At 38.3% G+C, this 19064-nt stretch overlaps 2 protein-coding genes across 2 annotated transcripts; both read right to left on the bottom strand.

The window, feature by feature from the left end:
- Positions 1-201: 201 nt before the first annotated feature.
- LOC103712522 (mitochondrial phosphate carrier protein 3, mitochondrial-like) lies at positions 202-5988 on the bottom strand. The gene is made up of 6 exons (XM_008799063.6): positions 5513-5988; positions 4080-4441; positions 3939-3982; positions 817-1031; positions 589-713; positions 202-490 (listed from the first exon to the last, which is right to left on the bottom strand). The coding sequence occupies exons 1-6, from the start codon at positions 5810-5812 to the stop codon at positions 430-432; spliced, it is 1107 nt and encodes a 368-aa protein (XP_008797285.3). The 5' UTR covers positions 5813-5988; the 3' UTR covers positions 202-429.
- A 2782-nt stretch (positions 5989-8770) lies between these two features.
- On the bottom strand, positions 8771-15079 carry LOC103712546 (mitochondrial phosphate carrier protein 3, mitochondrial-like). The gene is made up of 6 exons (XM_039134170.3): positions 14677-15079; positions 12484-12845; positions 12343-12386; positions 9423-9637; positions 9195-9319; positions 8771-9096 (listed from the first exon to the last, which is right to left on the bottom strand). The coding sequence occupies exons 1-6, from the start codon at positions 14974-14976 to the stop codon at positions 9036-9038; spliced, it is 1107 nt and encodes a 368-aa protein (XP_038990098.1). The 5' UTR covers positions 14977-15079; the 3' UTR covers positions 8771-9035.
- Positions 15080-19064: the final 3985 nt, after the last annotated feature.

Here is a 19064-nt window from a genome sequence, read left to right as displayed (position 1 = left end):
AAGGAACGCTACAGCTAGAAGAACCTCAAGTTCTGATAGCTTGACAGGAGGAAATGTGTTGTGACCAAAACCTTCTACGTACCCTCTCAGGCTTCTGGCTGCCAAAGGTGCTTACAAAATGGAATTCGGATAAAGAAGTAACAACAATTACAAGGAATGAAATTACCATGAAATCCTTCCTGAAATTTGGAGGATAATGGCTGAGCCAAAGTACAAAAGAGATTTATTTCTCAATAGCCTTTCAGTTGCTATCATGCCAAATTCTATCTTCACCTGTCCAATGAGTCTCGCAGGCCAAAGGGATGCGCAATCAAAACCATCCCCAAAAATATCAAAACAAACAATGTCTTGCTTCAAGACAAATATTACACTGCCGTCCAAAATGGACAAAATAATGTCGCAAATCTGTTATTTAATGTCTGTAGAAAATCATGCACCAGCTTTCAGCTGGGCGAGCTCTGGGGCGGGGGCAACTCCACCTGTGGTTGGCCTGCAAAAGATTTAAACTATTAGGACTTGATCTTTAATACTATAGTACTGCAGCATATCTTACAATGAGGGCGGTATAAGATTGTAAGAGGTGCTTACAGGCCAACCGCGACTTTGAATGCATCATAAATTCCCCATTGTGCTCCAGTCAGTGTGCCAATCATAACAATACGAAGAGGAAGCCCACGGGTGAAAAGACCCCACAGCCCAAGGTTCTTCACAGCCTAATCAAATAAAGGAACAACAATAATAAAAACAAATACATAAAAAAAATATAGTGGATCAAAATTATGCATGATAAATACAAACTAACTGTACAAGACTTACATCCCCAACGGTGGCACCCTTAGCATTGTTAAGGAACGAGACAAGGTTGTCGGCTGGGTGTGAGACGACAGCACAGAAGACTCCAGCGATGTAACCTCCAGCAAAGCTCACACCTAGCTGTAGTGTCTTGCTACACTGTTCCTTTGGAGTGGGAATTGAATATTTGTAGAGAAGCTCAACAATAGTTTCAAAAGATGCAAATTTCATCATAGTATCTGCATATGCAATTCAAATACAAATGTGTCATATAAGTTGCTATATACCCTCGAGATAGACCACAAGCATCATTAAGCATTTGAATAAACAGAAGAAAAAAAAGCAAACGGCCTTGCTATTTATCCTTTTATATTGGCATTATAAACTTTTGATCGAAATACACAATTTTTTCCAACAAATTCAGGCCATAATTTTATTATGTCTCAACTACTAGTAAAATTATTAGCAATATTATGAGCAGAAGCTACCAAGAGCACATTCATGTCAATAGGAACATGGACCTCATCTCCCAGATCTAGTAAATAAACAAGACACCAACAAAGTTGCCAGATTTTCTGTGCTATGTATGCTACATAAGCAGACGGAAACTAATGCACATAAACTAAACTGGTTTTCACAGAAATTGTAGTCATGAAACAATAGATGCACATTTTAATTCCAAAAGTAGGGAAAGTGCATCTTGATACAAACTGAGACAAGCGAAGGAAAATCTTGCTAACATAAATATATTAAATATGCCCTGTTTTAATTGACAATATACAGATGGGAAGAGTGCTCATCATGAGAAAAGGAAAAAAAATAGAAGCATCTCAGGTAATGCCCAATAACCAAGGCATATGCAAAGAGAGATGACAAAATTAGTGGCCAAAAGATGGGCATGCCTGGGTGGTTTATAGTATGTTGGCCAATTCATTGGAGTAGAACTCCACGCAAAATCAAGTGGAGAAGTCTCAAGCATAGATGATTATTTGCTATATGCACATTTCAAGTCTTGAAATCACAATCAGATTTCAAGAAGAATTATGTGCATAAGAAATGAAACATAGATTACAACGAAAAGGTGAAAACCAAAAGCAAAGTTTGTAGTTAGTTCACAGTGCATTAAAGATAGCATTTCTTCTGAGCTTTGCAAGACATTTAAGATATTAAGTGAAGAATATGTGCCAACACATGAAAGCTATAATCAGTAAAGTTGTTAAAAAGGAAGTCGCAATACTTTTGACACAACATACAAGCCCTCAAGCTTCTTAACACATGGAAACATGCATGATGAATCGAATGAAACAACCATCACAAGTTTGGCAAGCAAATCAGGTGTCAATCAACCAAAAAAGTAAACATTGTCAGCCATAATTAGAACTATTTTGTTTTTCTGCAAAATAAGGGGAAACTGAAATAAGATTAATAACATCGGCACTTGTATGGAGAGTGGACAGCAACTGCCTCAAAGTTGAATGTGTACACCACTTCATTGGAGTGCAACTCCATTTAAAATTAAACAGGAGAAGACTCAAGCAGAGAGGATGAATTGATATATGCACACATAAAATCTTGATAATCATGAACAGATTTCAAGAAGAACTATGTGCATCAATGTAGGGGTAGACCGCAACAAGTTGAAGGAAAAAAAAAGGAATCCAAAAAGGAAAAAATAGGGTTATATGTATGAACTATGCAAAAGGCCTTTGAGCATAAAGTTCAAAAAAAACTTGTCATCTACATACATACATATATACTTTGGTGCTCAAAAGTTCAATATGGATGATTATAGCACAAGGTTTGCAGTACCAGTACCGGACCCGTACTGGTGCCACACTAGCCTAGTGTCGGTACGGTACGCAGTTTTTTTGGACGAACCGAGGGTCGGTACACCACCGGTACCAGTACCGAACCGGTATGATACAATACGCCGGTACCGTCCGATATAGTACGGTACGGCATACCATGTCATAGCAACATAACTCTTGCATTTCCCTTGCTTGGAAGAAGGGCTATCCTAAAATGCCTCGCACACTTGTCCTCACAAACAAGTGCACACAAGAAAAGACATGCATGCAAATCAAGGTTCACAAGTAAGGCTCGAATCCAATTGTCAACTCACTTATCATCCAAATTTTGTCATTGCTCTTGGTGAGAATTTGATTTACCTTCAGTATCAGTTTTTTTTTTTCATATTTGGTGCTTACACAAGAGAAAAGAGGAAGTTAACCTATCAATACAACACAAAGGAGAAAGAAGAGTAATAAATAGTATCCTTTCAACCTCCGTAGATGCACATTCTAAATGATGCTTGTAACAACATCTTTCCTCCTCTCCCCTTATGTAACAAATGATTAGCTAAAGTTTTTCATCAGACATTCATGCATACCTCATATGAAAGTAATTTACATTAATAAAGAAAATTTCTTTAAAAGCAACTTATATAGGAAAAGCTAAAACTTGCTTCGGTCATGCATTTAGTGTGAAAGCTAACAATCCTTGAAGTGAGATGGGATAAAGAAAAAGGCAAATGAAAATCAGCTGAGCTACCAAAGAAATTCTATGTCGATGCTTAAAATTCTAAAGCAGCATTTGATATGGGATATTCCAGTGAAATTAAAAGCAAAATTAGAAAAACTATGAAACTCGAATATTAAAGACAAAATCCTTACCATATTTCTCTCTTGAATATATTTGATCTTTCTAGAAATGTAGAACCATATTTGTAGAAAACACACAAACAAAAAAAAACATTATCATTTGAAATAACACAATCATGGAAAACAACACAATCATGGAAAGTGCGTGCACTTGAGCATCTTATAAAATAAGTTATCCTCCTATAGTAAATTACATGTAAAGCCTTAACAAACTTTTTAGACTAATCAGTTAAATCAATTTTAAAGCATCTAAATTGCTCTTGTCAAGTTGACCAGCTTAACTAGCCAGCATTTCGATAATCAAAAGAACTAGGAACTACACATGCACCCAGACTTTTACAATTATGAAAGTATTTCCAGACATCAGCACTTCACAAACTGCATAAAAAACACAGCTTGCATATATAATAGAATCAAGCAGAACCACAAAAAAAAAGCTATAGGTCAACCAGCATCTATAAATGGAAAAAAGGAAGATCTGCTTACAAGGAATCTGACGCCCCCAAAGTGGAACCAATCCTTTATACAATCTGCATTTCAGCACAACTACATGAGAACAAATTACAATAAGAAAAGCAAGAACAATCAAGGAAGAAATTGAGAAGCAGGAATAAGAAAAGATCATACCCCAGATAACCTTCAGATCTGACAAACTTCGGAAATCCATCACTCAAACCCCTAGCAAACCCTGGCTGTGTCTGGACTCTCACCTTAACTGCCTCCATTGGGCAGAGAGCAACATCAGCAATCACTTCTGCAGAAGCAGACCCAGCAAGGTAGATCAAGGTCTTGTACTTGGTAGCATACTCAGGTCCAGCAATATCCGAGTAATACTTCTTGAAGAACTCATAGAACCCAAATTTGCATGCCCCCTGGGCACTGTAACCAAGCAGGGTCGGCACCCAGCCCCTGAACAAACCTCTCAACCCCTGCTCTCTAAGCAAGACACCAAATCCTGATGTGATGTTTTTGTACTTAGCTGGGTCAATCTGAAAATACCAACAAAAACTAAATGTCAAGTGGATCAATCTATAAACACTAAATTGAAATGTACCTCATCCTTTACAGGGGAGAAAAGAAAAGAAAAGAAATCATCCATCTGAATCGATGGACGGCAATATTTAATATAGGCAACTGTATTGATATCAAAATACACATATCAGAAACCCAATAGAAATGGTCAAAACACAAGCTCAAGGAAAATTTCAACTTCCCAACAACCTTTGGGATCAATAAGTGCTATTATCCAGAAATGGGACAAACTCGGACGTACATTAAAAACAGAAAGCGTCCCAATAACCTTAAGGAGAGAAACATTTGACATGTCGATCTGGAGAGGAATATTTGACATATCGATCTGATTTCCTATCAAATGCACATACCGAAGTCTGACAGCCAATGTCAAAACACGAATCCAAAGAGACCATACTAACACGTTCATATAAGAAATTTCAAATTCCCAACAACTGTAGCCATCAACAGGCAAGATAATCCTTGAAAAATGGAACAAGCAAAGGATGTAATAAAGGCAAAGAACTTCCAACAAATCAAAAGCACGATTCTAATTTTAACTCCAGGAAGTAACTTCAAATTCATTCAAAACCAAAGCAGACAACAATCAGGATAAATCAATCAATAAGTGCAGATCCATAAATCCCTAACCAAAGAGTCAGGTTTCAGATCTACCGCTTTAATTTTCTTTTTAATTCAAGGAAACCAAAAGCAAGAACAGATCAGCCAAAGATATATCATATTTCCAACTCCATATTGAACAGCAATCGGTCAAACGAAGGAAAATAAGAAAAGCGATGTTTATAGATGTAGATCCAGACCTCCAAAGAGCCAGAACACAAACTCATATATTCTAAAAGCATACCAACAAAGTTCAAACGAAGAAAAATGGGGAAAAACTTCATAAGCAGCCTAGAACTAAAGAAAAAAAAAATCGATAGTCAAATGAAATCGACAATCCAAAAAGGATCCCTTAAGAATCCCAAAGAAATGGAATCCAACGCTCCAATATCCGGATCAGAGGCCCCAACAAAATAGATCGTGCTCACCTGCATGTTACACTTGACGAGATCGAGCGGCGTGACGGCCGTGTGGGTGAGCCCACAGCTGGCGATCCCGCCGGCGGTGCAGGCGGCGTAGAACGCCGGCGAGTACATAGCGATCTTCCCGGGCTCGCTCGGGGCCTGGATGAGGAACGATGCCGGCGATGCCCCGTCATTTGACGGCGGAGGCGCCGGCGATCCAGCGTTCCGGCTCAAGACTCTCTCGACGCCGAGGGTCTTGGTGGCCGATGAGGAGTAGAGGAAGCTCGGAAGGAGCGATTGGCGAGATTTCTCAGAGAGATCCATCGCTAGGGATTTTTGGAAGAGGAGAACAAGGCTCGAAGATCAGGGTTAGGGTTCGGATCGATGGCGCTCTCCCCACCTCACGCGTGGGTACGAACGGGCAGCGAAGACCGGCCAGGTTTTTAGGGCTCGTTGCTATTTATAGAAGAATAGGTAAGAAAATGCCCCTCGTTTTACCCCAAAAAAAAAATGACAACGCCAGCGATATCCTTGCGGTAACGTTACACTGTATGGCATTTCTGTTATTACGGCATCTCAGCAATGGCATTTTCGGACCATCGTTACGGGTGGAGCGGATGTTGGAAGGGTGGTTCTATATACACCCCCCATTGCTCAGGACACCCCCCAAAAATTAAAAAAAAAATTAAATACTCTCTACACCCCCCCATTTGCTAAGGACACCCCTAAAAAATTAAAAATTCCTAAATTATCCCCCACCCTCCCCACCCTCTCACCTAAATTGCTCTCTACACCCCCCAAACCCCCCCCCCCCCCCCCCCGCTCTTCCCCTCCAAAACACCTCGCCAACGCCCAAAACCCCCTCGTTCCCCCTTCTCCCTCTCGTCGCCGGCATTCTCCCGATCTCCGAACACCTCGCCGGCTTCTCCCGAAATTTTTTTTTTTCACGGTTCGTGCTCCGTTCGGCACTGGATCGCCGAACAAAAGGCTTCTGTTCGGCTGAACAGTGCCGGAGATCTGTTCGGTTGAGGGTTGCCGAACAGAAGGCTTCTGTTCGGCACTGTTCAGCCGAACAGAAGCCTTTTGTTCGGCGATCTAGTGCCGAACGGAGCACGAACCGTGAAAAAAAAAAAAATTTCGAAACAAGGTGGAACACGTACTTTTGCGGCCGATTCTTCGTCCCAAATCACTAGTTGCTTGTCCATGCTTCGAATGGGGCTTAAATCTCCTTCAAAGATCGCCTAAACGTTGTAAATGGATCGAGGGGTTTAAGGGGGGTTTGAGGGGTGTTTTTTTTTTTCTTTTCAAAACGAAACGGAGGAGGAGGAAGGGGGGGGGGGGGTGTATGAGAAAATTTCAAGGGCAATATGGTAATTACACTAAAGGTTAGTTTGGGTATTTTTTTTTTGGTTTTTGGGGGGTGTCCTTAGCAATAGGGGGGGGTGTATATAGAACCACCCATGTTGGAACCTCCCTGGGGAAGAGAACGCGGAGTCGCTCCGATAACTGGACGGTGTAGATCGCGCGGTCTGGCCTTGATCGATTCTGTCATCCTATGATGCACTCGAGCTTAGAAGGACTATAAATTTTCTTCCTAAGAAAAATTAATTTGGCTTGTGTTACACGTGGAATAGTTGACTCGTCTCGTGTCCGTCGACCCCATCTTAGGGGAGGGGACACTTGTGAGCCGCCAACGGCTCTCCGATGAAACTTCTTCTCCTCCGCGGCTTTGAATGGATTGGTTTGAAAGAGGTTGGTTTTGGCCAATCATTTGTGGGCTCAAGGTCTCGAGGTTTCAAGTTAAAAGGTGTCGAATCCCGCTCCTGGCTAGCACAAATTCATCACTTCTCATTTCAAAACTCTTTAGCATGACAATTTGGAGCCCCAATTATTTGCCAAAATCAAATGCGAACATATAACCTTTGCCTTCACAATATATTCATTTTACCTCTACACCAATACCAACTTCCAAAATCTCAAACACCACGATATATTACGATGCTCTTCCATTGTCCCGTGGCCTTTTCTTTTTCTTATAAAAAAACTTATGATCTTAATTTTCTCCAATTTTTATGCTTTTCCCTGGAATTTCATACTAGATAATACATGGAACGTTCTTCCTGTGTTAATATTTAAGTTGTCATCTCATTTCAGAAGTTAATATATATTTAATCTTGGTTATTTCAAGTGACTCTTTTGTGTCAATCAAGGACTTCATTGACCCTTTGTTAATATATTACGAGTTCTTGTTTCTCTTTTAGACTATCAAGTGTTTGATGCTTGCTTGTCTGGTTTATCATGTTCAGCATAGCCTTTGAAATAATCATCAAGATTTATGTAAATCTTGATGGATCCAAATCTGGTCTGTTAGTATAAAAATGCATCTATGATGACATGTCGATCGCAATGAAAAGAATTTATATTGTTCCTTTTGTTGATGTTAGTGTCATGAATTCCTTTCACAAGTTATTTTTCTGCTGCTGACTTCATTTTGACATTTATTTGTTTTTCACCATGTCACCTATTCATCTTTTACTTGGAATGATGACCTCTACCCATACTGATCCAAGGATGTCTTTTGACCACCATTGCAAGAAGAGCATTAAGAAGTCTGTCTACATTGTGAGCAGTAGCTTGACATGCAACTTGCTTCTCTATTGAATCACATTTCTAGCATATGGGAATAACAATTGTTGTTTTAGGTCCTGATGCATGTTTGGTTGATGTCAGAGCCAGTTTGGGTTTGATCCTGCTTTGGTTTCTCCTCTGGAGTTTTTAACTTGGATCATAGCTTTTGTGCTTAGGACATGAGACTTAGTGTGAGAAGCATGAGATGCCTCACCGAGCAGATCTCTTTCATAATCTTTTGTTCACATTCTTTTGAAACATGCTTCTCTAATTTCCGAAGGGCTTGTACTAAGGTGTGATGCTTGCGTTTCACAAAAATTCCTCATCTTTGCTCTGCCTCCCTTGTGGCGGTTAACACTGTTGTTAATGTTTTCACTGCACACTCTTATTTCAGGCCTTTATTCTCTATTATACATACTGAGATATGGAGCTCTGATGCTATATTGCTTGTTCTACGTTCAACGCTTTTTGCCTCCATTCTATCATCGTAACTCAAATATTTTGCATTCCCTTGGATTCTTCACTCTGCTGCTTCCCATCATTGCACCTTGATGCTTAGTTTTGACTGACAATACATCTTCATTCCCCAACTTTAAAAGTTGTGTGGTAAATGGAATTCGGATAAAGAAGTAACAACAATTACAAGGAATGAAATTACCATGAAATCCTTCCTGAAATTTGGAGTATAATGGCTGAGTCAAAGTACAAAAGAGATTTATATCTCAATATCCTTTCAGTTGCTATCATGCCAAATTCTATCTTTCACCTGTCCGATGAGTCTCGCAGGCCCAAGGGATGCGCAATCAAAACCATCCCCAAAAATATCAAAACAAACAATGTCTTGCTTCAAGACAAATATTACACTGCCGTCCAAAATGGACAAAATGTTACAAATCTGTTATTTAATGTGTGTAGAAAATCATGCACCAGCTTTCAGCTGGGCGAGCTCTGGGGCGGGAGCAACTCCACCTGTGGTTGGCCTGCAAAAGATTTAAACTATTAGGACTTGATCTTTAATACTATAGTACTGCAGCATATCTTACAATGAGGGCGGGATAAGATTGTAAGAGGTGCTTACAGGCCAACCGCGACTTTGAATGCATCATAAATTCCCCATTGTACTCCAGTCAGTGTGCCAATCATAACTATACGAAGAGGAAGCCCACGGGTGAAAAGACCCCACAGCCCAAGGTTCTTCACAGCCTAATCAAATAAAAGAACAACAATAATAAAAACAAATACATAAAAAAAATATAGTGGATCAAAATTATGCATGATAAATACGAACTAACTGTACAAGACTTACATCCCCAACGGTGGCACCCTTAGCATTGTTAAGGAACGAGACAAGGTTGTCGGCTGGGTGTGAGACAACAGCACAGAAGACTCCAGCGATATAACCTCCAGCAAAGCTCACTCCTAGCTGTAGTGTGTTGCTACACTGTTCCTTTGGAGTGGGAATTGAATATTTGTAGAGAAGCTCAACAATATTTTCAAAAGATGCAAATTTCATCATAGTATCTGCATATGCAATTCAATTACAAATGTGTCATATAAGTTGCTATGTACCCTCGAGATAGACCACAAGCATCATTAAGCATTTGAATAAACAGAAGAAAAAAAAGCAAACGGCCTTGTTATTTATCCTTTTATATTGGCATTATAAACTTTTGATTGAAATACAACTTTTTCCAACAAATTCAGGCCATAATTTTATTATGTCTCAACTACTTGTAAAATTATTAGCAATATTATGAGCAGAAGCTACCAAGAGCACATTCATGTCAATAGGAACATGGACCTCATTTCCCAGATCTAGTAAATAAACAAGACACCAACAAAGTTGCCAGATTTTCTGTGCTTTGTATGCTACATAAGCAGACGGAAACGAATGCACATAAACTAAACTGGTTTTCGCAGAAATTGTAGTCATGAAACAATAGATACACATTTTAATTCCAAAAGTAGGGAAAGTGCATCTTGATACAAACTGAGACAAGCAAAGGAAAATCTTGCTAACATAAATATATTAAATATGCCCTGTTTTAATTGACAATATACAGATGGGAAGAGTGCTCATCATGAGAAAAGGAAAAAAAAAATAGAAGCATCTCAGGTAATGCCCAATAACCAAGGCATATGCAAAGAGAGATGACAAAATTAGCGGCCAAAAGATGCCTGGGTGGTTTATAGTATGTTGGCCACTTCATTGGAGTAGAACTCCACGCAAAATCAAGTGGGGAACTCTCAAGCATAGATGATTATTTGCTATATGCACATTTCAAGTCTTGAAACCACAATCAGATTTCAAGAAGAATTATGTGCATAAGAAATGAAACATAGATTACAACGAAAAGGTGAAAACCAAAGGCAAAATTTGTAGTTAGTTCACAGTGCATTAGAGATAGTATTTCTTCTGAGCTTTGCAAGACATTTAAGATAGTTGGTGAAGAATATGTGCCAACACATGAAAGCTATAATCAGTAAAGTTGTTAAAAAGGAAGTCGCATTACTTTTGACACAACATACAAGCCCTCAAGCTTCTTAACACATGGAAACATGCATGATGAATCAAATGAAACAACCGTCACAAGTTTGGCAAGCAAATCAGGTGTCAATCAACCAAAAAAGTAAACATTGTCAGCCATAATAAAAACTATTTTGTTTTTCTGCAAAATAAGGGGCAACTGAAATAAGATTAATAACATCGGCACTTGTATGGAGAGTGGACAGCAAGTGCCTCAAAGTTGAATGTGTACACCACTTCATTGGAGTGCAACTCCATTTAAAATCAAACAGGAGAAGACTCAAGCAGAGAGGACGAATTGATATATGCACACATAAAATCTTGATAATCATGAACAGATTTTAAGAAGAACTATGTGCATCAATGTAGGGGTAGACCGCAACAAGTAGAAGGAAAAAAAAGGAATCCAAAAAGGAAAAATAGAGTTATATGTATGAACTATGCAAAAGGCCTTTGAGCATAAAGTTCGAAAAAAACTTGTCATCTACATACATACATATATACTCTGGTGCTAAAAAGTTCAATATGGATGATTATAGCTGGTACCAGACCCCGTACTGTTGCTACTTTAGCCTAGTGTCGGTACGGTACGAGATTTTTTTTTTTGGCGTACCGAGGATCGCTACGCCACTAGTACAAGTACCAAACCGGTATGGTACAGTATACCGGTACCGTCCGATATGGTACGGTACGGCATACCATATCATAGCAACATAACTCTTGCATGTTCCCTTGCTTGGAAGAAGGGCTATCCTAAAATGCCTAGCACACTTGTCCTCACAAACAAGTGCACACAGGAAAAGACATGCATGCAAATCAACGTTCACAAGAAAGTAAGGCTCGAATCCAATTGTCAACTCACTTATCAGCCAAATTTTGTCATTGCCCTTGGTGAGAATTTGATTTACCTCAGTATCAGTTTTTTTTACATTCATGCATACCTCATATGAAAGTAATTTACATTAATAAAGAAAATTTCTTTAAAAGCAACTTATATAGGAAAAGCTAAAACTTGCTTCGGTCATGCATTTAGTGTGAAAGCTAACAATCCTTGAAGTGAGATGGGATAAAGAAAAAGGCAAATGAAAATCAGCTGAGCTACCAAAGAAATTTTTTGCTGATGTTTAAAATTCTAAAGCAGCATTTGATATGGGATATTCCAGTGAAAATCAAAGCAAAATTAGAAAGCCTATGAAACTCGAATATTAAAGACAAAATCCGTACCATATTTCTCTCTTGAATATAGTTGATCTTGCTAGAATCATAGAACCATATTTGTAGAAAACACACAAAACAACAAAAAAACATTTTCATTTGAAAATAACACATTCATGGAAAACAACACAATCATGGAAAGTGTGTGCACTTAAGCATCTTATAAAATAAGATATCTTCCTATAATAAATTACATGTAAAGCCTTAACAAACTTTTTAAATTAATCAGTTAAATCAATTTTAAAGCATCTAAATTACTCTTGTCAAGTTGACCAGCTTAACTAGCCAGCATTTCGATAATCAAAAGAACTAGGAACTACACATGCACCCAGACTTTTACAATTATGAAAGTATTTCCAGACATCAGCACTTCACAAACTGCATAAAAAACACAGCTTGCATATATAATAGAATCAAGCAGAACCAAAAAAAAAGCTAGAGGTCAACCAGCATCTATAAATGGAAAAAAGGAAGATCTGCTTACAAGGAATCTGACGCCCCCAAAGTGGAACCAATCCTTTATACAATCTGCATTTCAGCACAACTACATAAGAACAAATTACAATAAGAAAAGCAAGAACAATGAAGGAAGAAATTGAGAAGCAGGAATAAGAAAAGATCATACCCCAGATAACCTTCAGATCTGACAAACTTCGGAAATCCATCACTCAAACCCCTAGCAAACCCTGGCTGTGTCTGGACTCTCACCTTAACTGCCTCCATGGGGCAGAGAGCGACATCAGCAATCACTTCAGCAGAAGCAGACCCAGCAAGGTAGATCAAGGTCTTGTACTTGGCAGCATACTCAGGTCCAGCAATATCCGAGTAATACTTCTTGAAGAACTCATAGAACCCGTATTTGCATGCCCCCTGGGCAGTGTAACCAAGCAGGGTCGGCACCCAGCCCCTGAACAAACCTCTCAACCCCTGCTCTCTAAGCAAGACACCAAATCCTGATGTGATGTTTTTGTACTTAGCTGGGTCAATCTGAAAATACCAACAAAAACTAAATGTCAAGTGGATCAATCTATAAACACTAAATTGAAATGTACCTCATCCTTTACAGGGGAAAAAAGAAAAGAAAAGAAATCATCCATCTGAATCGATGGAAGGCAATATTTAATATAGGCAACTGTATTCATATCAAAATACACATATCAGAAACCCAATAGAAATGGTCAAAACACAAGCAAAATATATTATTCAGCCACTCATCAAGGAAGATTTCAACTTCCCAACAACCTTTGGAATCAGTAAGTGCTATTATCCAGAAATGGGACAAACTCGGACGTACATTGAAAACAGAAAGCGTCCCAATAACCTTAAGAGGGCGTTTGGTATGGGGTAATCGTTCCAGGATCAAGGGTGATGTGGGTGGAAGTGATGAGATTACCGCGTTTGGTTGCACCACGGTGATCCTAAATCACCTCTACTCCTCAAATCACCGCCCAATCCGGTGATGGGATACCCGTCTTTGAGGTCGGAAATCCAAGATCACCCCAGGGCAGTGATCCTGGGTTAAAAGTTAAAGACAAAAAAACCCCTCAATTTAGCAAAAAAATGATATATCAATATACCATCAATATATTATGTCAATGTTATATATATATATATATATATATATATATATATATATATATATATATATATATATATATATATATATATATATATATATATATATATATATATATATATATATATTATGTTGATATTATATATTATATTAATGATATATATTATATTATAATATATTACTAATCATATTATTATCATATTATTATTGAAGGGTAATTTTAAATTATAGTAGGAATATATTATTATATTTTATATTTATATAATGAAAATATTTAATAATATTACTCCTATTTACCTTATTTTTCTAATCAAAATAATTATTAGTATTAAAAAATTTATTATAAGTATAAATAAAAATATTAATTTTATAATGAAAAATAACATATTTTTATAGGATTAATAATTTATAAGAGTAATAAATATAATTTTATAGAATATATTAATAATTAATATATTGATAAATATATTATTATTTTGTTATAATATATTTTATATGATTAATAAATATATGATAAGGGCTACTAAAAGTAGAATATGTGATAAAATTATGGAGCTATTATAGGAATTAGCATATTAACTTATATTTTTGATTCATGAGAAATATTTGACATGTCGATCTGGAGAGGAATATTTGACATATCGATCTGATTTCCTATCAAATGCACATACCGAAGTCTGACAGCCAATGTCAAAACACGAATCCAAAGAGACCATACTAACACGTTGATATAAAAATTTCAAATTCCCAACAACTGTAGCCATCAACAGGCAAGATAATCCTTGAAAATGGAACAAGCAAAGGATGTAATAAAGGCAAAGAACTTCCAACAAATCAAAAGCACGATTCTAATTTTAATTCCAAGAAATAACTTCAAATACATTCAAAACCAAAGCAGACAACAATTAGGATAAAACAATCAATAGGTGCAGATCCATAAATCCATAACCAAAGAACAGCAATCGGTCAAACGAAGGAAAATAAGAAAAGCGATGTTTATAGATGTAGATCCAGACCTCCGAAGAGCCAGAACACAAACTCATCTATTCTAAAAGCATACCAACAAAGTTCAAACGAAGAAAAATGGGGAAAAACTTCATATGCAGCCTAGAACTAACGAAAAAAAAATCGATAGTCCAATGAAATCGACAATCCAACAAGGATCCCTTAAGAATCCCAAAGAAATGGAATCCAACGCTCCATATCCGGATCAGAGGCCCCAACAAAATAGATCGTGCTCACCTGCATGTTACACTTGACGAGATCGAGCGGCGTGACGGCCGTGTGGGTGAGCCCACAGCAGGCCATCCCGCCGGCGGTGCAGGCGGCGTAGAACGCTGGCGAGTACATAGCGATCTTCCCGGGCTCGCTCGGGGCCTGGATGAGGAACGATGCCGGCGATGCGCCGTCATTTGACGGCAGAGGCGCCGGCGATCCAGCGTTCCGGCTCAAGACTCTCTCGACGCCGAGGGTCTTGGTGGCCGATGAGGAGTAGAGGAAGCTCGGAAGGAGCGATTGGCGATATTTCTCAGAGAGATCCATCGCCAGGGATATTTGGAAGAGGAAAACAAGGCTCGAAGACCGATGGCGCTCTCCCCACCTCTCGCGCGGGAATAAACGGACCGCGAAGACCGATGCCAGGTTTCTTGGGCTCGTTGCTATTTATAGAAGAATAGGGAAGAAAATGCCCCTCGTTTTACCCCAAAAAAAAATGATAACACCAGCGATATCCTTGCAGTAACGTTACACTGTATGGCATTTCTGTTATTACGACATATCAGCAATGGCATTTTCGGACCGTCGTTACGGGCGGAAAGAATGTTGGAACCTCCCTGGGGCCTTCGCCACGTTCCCCCCTCACAAGCAAATACCGCATTAGCTTAAGATCTGACGAATGAGCTGACGAATCAGGGTTCGCGTATGCTTAATGGCTAACAAATCACGTGCTAAGACGGGCGGCCCCCCACAATGAGAAGAAGTTCTAGAATACTAGTCCTGATTTGTTTCAGAATTGTTCGTCTATTCGTGTGTTAATGTAGGCATGCTCTACCAACAAAATGGCCTCTTTCCTCATTGGCGGAAGAGAACGCGGAGTCGCTCCGATAACTGGACGGTGTAGATCGCACGGTCTGGACTCGATCGATTCTGTCATCATATGATGCACTCAAGCTTAGAAGGACTCTCTAAATATTCTTCCTAAGAAAAATTAATTTGGCTTGTGTTCCGCGTGGAATAATTGACTCGTCTCGTGTCCGTCGACCCCATCTTAGGGGAGGGGACACTTTTGAGCCGCCAACGACTCTCCGATGAAACTTCTTCTCCTCCGCGGCTTTGAATGGATTGGTTTGAAAGAGGTTGGTTTTGACCAACCATTTGTTGGGTTCAAGGTTCAAGGTATCGAGGTTTCAAGTTAAAAGGTGTCGAATCCCGCTCCTGGCTAGCACAAATTCATCACATCTCATTTCAAAACTCTTTCACATGACAATGTGGAGCCCCAATTATTTGCCAAAATCAAATGCAAAAATATAACCTTTGCCTTCACAATATATTCATTTTACCTCTGCACGACTGCACCAATACCAACTTCCAAAATCTCAAACACCACGATATATTACAACGGCGCTTCTAGTTGCAAGTAACAAGATCGCGCCACTATCACATTCCACTTCCATGCGCCCTAAAAATGGTCGATAATATTTTTTTGGTAAAAATATGAAAAAGATACTTAACCTATGTAATTTTATTTCATAAGAGAGGGTAAAATAAAGTTAATTAGGTTGATAGTACCTCCATCTCCTATTTTGTTATGGTTTCCACTTTTATCATTATTTTTTTATTATTCTTGAATTTTTCAAACCAAACATCAAATAGCTTTTTTCACATGTTACCTAGTCAGAAAGTGGTTTCAAACGGTTAAATCTAGCCAACCTCACTCTCGTATCAGTGAATTTGGTTCGTTCAATGAAAAGGGATAAGAAGGGTGCACTTAGAATGAATGAAAAGACTGAAGTAGTATCTTCATTAGCCAGAAGGAGTCTCCACTAGTGTAATTTGAAGAATGAACAAAAAAAAGATTATTGTTTAGTTAGAAAGATGGATGTGGTCCGATGGCTAAACCGAAGAACTTTCCCCCAAGTCTGTTAAACCGAAGAAAGATGTTCCTCCTCCTCCTCCTCATTTGAGTAGGGATAGCTATTCCGAATTCAAATACTGCTAAGCAATAGCTATTATTGTTTGTAAATGATAAATAAATAGAAATTGGCATCAGGGAGGGCCAAGGTCATGCATAAAGTTGGGTGTAAATAGATTAGGTTCAAGGCAAAACCGACAATGATCCATGCCCAAAACGCTACATATAGCGTGTCAAATCCAGCCAAGTCAGGCCTCGGCGTAAGTCAAACTCATAATAGACCATAGGCTTAAGACCAACCTAGCGCGACGATGACCGGAGGGCACAAGGCTTTGGCCAAGCCCTGGATTCTTAGCTTTTCAAGCCATCGGGCCAAAACAGGGCCAGTTAGCCTGCATCATATATATTTAAAGGCTAGTCCTTCTCTGAAAAACCTGGAGCTTTTATGAGTTCATTTCTATTATTTCTTTAGGATTAGGATGAACTTGAACAGCCAAGTTGGGTTGGGTTATGTATGTATTTTGCTCGAGTGCAGTATACCTCTGTGAGCATTAAAAACTTTTGTTTTTCCCCATCAAATTAACCATGGTTTCACCATAAAGTTCAAGATTAGTAGCAGGGGAAAGATGGCAATCATGGGAAGCTCCTAATCCTAAGATTAAGGTTTCCTTTGTTGTATACTATTTTATATTATTTGGCATTTGACTTTTGTTTTTTAAGCAAACCATACCCTACATGTATTAGAAAAGGCTCGTTAGCTTTTAGGATATCCCTCTTATAAATATTTCTCCTACATTTTTTTTTCAATTAAGAAATAATAATAATGCTCTTCTTTGAGATTGTTCTCAATTTTCTTGTTGGTGAGAATCAGCGTAAGACCCATGGTGTGTAGAGGGGTACGCTATACGACCGTGCCGGCACAAGATCTAGAATAAATACCAAACAAATAATAAAAAAGAGATACTAAAAGAAAACTAATTAGGAGAGAGAAAAATACTTTATTAAAAAGAATGAGCCAAATAAAAAGACTCTCTCTCACTCTTAACCAAGGAGAACAACTCTTACTCTCTCTCTTTCTCTGTTTTCTTATGCCATTCTCATTTTTCTCAAGCCACACAAGAAAGACACCAAAGGTCCCTTTAAATTTGATTCCTCCTCAAATTCAATACCTACTAAAAGATAAAACTTATCACTACTGAAGAATAAGGATAAAACTTCTCACTATTAAAGAATAAGGATAAGACTCATCACTACTAAAGGATTAGGATAAGACTTATCACTACTAAAGAATAAGGATAAGATTTATCACCACTAAAAGTTAAGAATTCTTATAGCATAAAACTAGAAATAGAGTCTTACAACCATTAAAACTAATGACCAACTAAACAAGAATCCTAATAGGATTAGGACTTAGCAATGAATTTCAATACGGTGCAAGGCTCGAGTTTAAGAGAAGAAACTATTGAAAGGTTGGGATTCTTTTGCTAAGGCCCTATCAAGATTAGAGGTGCAGGGCTAAAGATCAAGTAAAAAGAAAAAGTGGAAGGCCTTCTAGTTACCTTACTATTCTAGTTTAGTTTCTAAAATTTCTCTTTTAGTCCCAATTTCTAGTTAATTTCTAATTTTTTTCTTTAAAATTTTCCCTTTTAATTTGATCTTATTTTCTTTTAATTCACTTCTTATTCTTACTTCTAGTTTTATTTTCACCATGCTACTTTGATCCACTGTGGTTTAAGGATTCCCATAGGTTTTTTTACCTAGATCACCATAGTAGAGAGAAAGGGAGGGGAGGAGCGGGGGTGGGTGTTGAAGAAATGCAATAATTTATCATAGCCAATTTGTAAGACTTGGATGATTGTTGTTACATTAGAGTTGTTCTACTTTGGTTCTAGATCCTAACACATTGCCAAGGTTATATGTTTACCATCAAACTACTGGTTGTCAAGATACTTCTTTGATGGTTTGTGGGAGATGTAGTTGTGGGTTCCTCTTTCTTAGGTCAGAGTATGCTCAACCTAGGGATTTTGGTGGAGACAATTGCAGGAAAAGAGATTGAAAATCAATCGATAAGAGTGTAGTAAGATGATCTAGCATGTACAAAGTATTAGCATTTTCATAAATCCATACATACCCAGGGGAGTGGTGGAGAAAAGGAGTATGAAACATTCATCTCTCCCCTAATATAAAAACCCCTAAGAAAGATACTTAGAGGAATGTAACGTATGCATGAGACGACAATAAAGAAAGAGTAATAGAAGAGAAGAGAGGGTAAAGAGATGAACTTGGGAGGCTCTAGATTGGGCTTTCATGAAGAATAGCCAATCCTTCCTCCTTGAACAACATTGTGCCTCTACTAGAATCTCTTCACTCAGAAATTTAAAGTGGAATAACTTGCAACATGAGTGACTAATTGTGACAGATGGATCACTAATGGCATGCTTGATTATTTTTTTTGTTGGGGTGGGGTGGGCTGGGGGGGTGTGAACTATATATAGAGGGC

The sequence above is a fragment of the Phoenix dactylifera genome, chromosome 15 (assembly GCF_051530095.1).
Source record: "Phoenix dactylifera cultivar Ajwa chromosome 15, Ajwa_hap1_PhDact_Kaust_v1.1, whole genome shotgun sequence".
In the NCBI taxonomy this organism is placed as follows: Eukaryota; Viridiplantae; Streptophyta; class Magnoliopsida; order Arecales; family Arecaceae; genus Phoenix; species Phoenix dactylifera.
The sequence above is the reverse complement of the archived record's forward strand: the minus strand, read 5'-3'. Positions and strand labels throughout refer to the sequence as shown.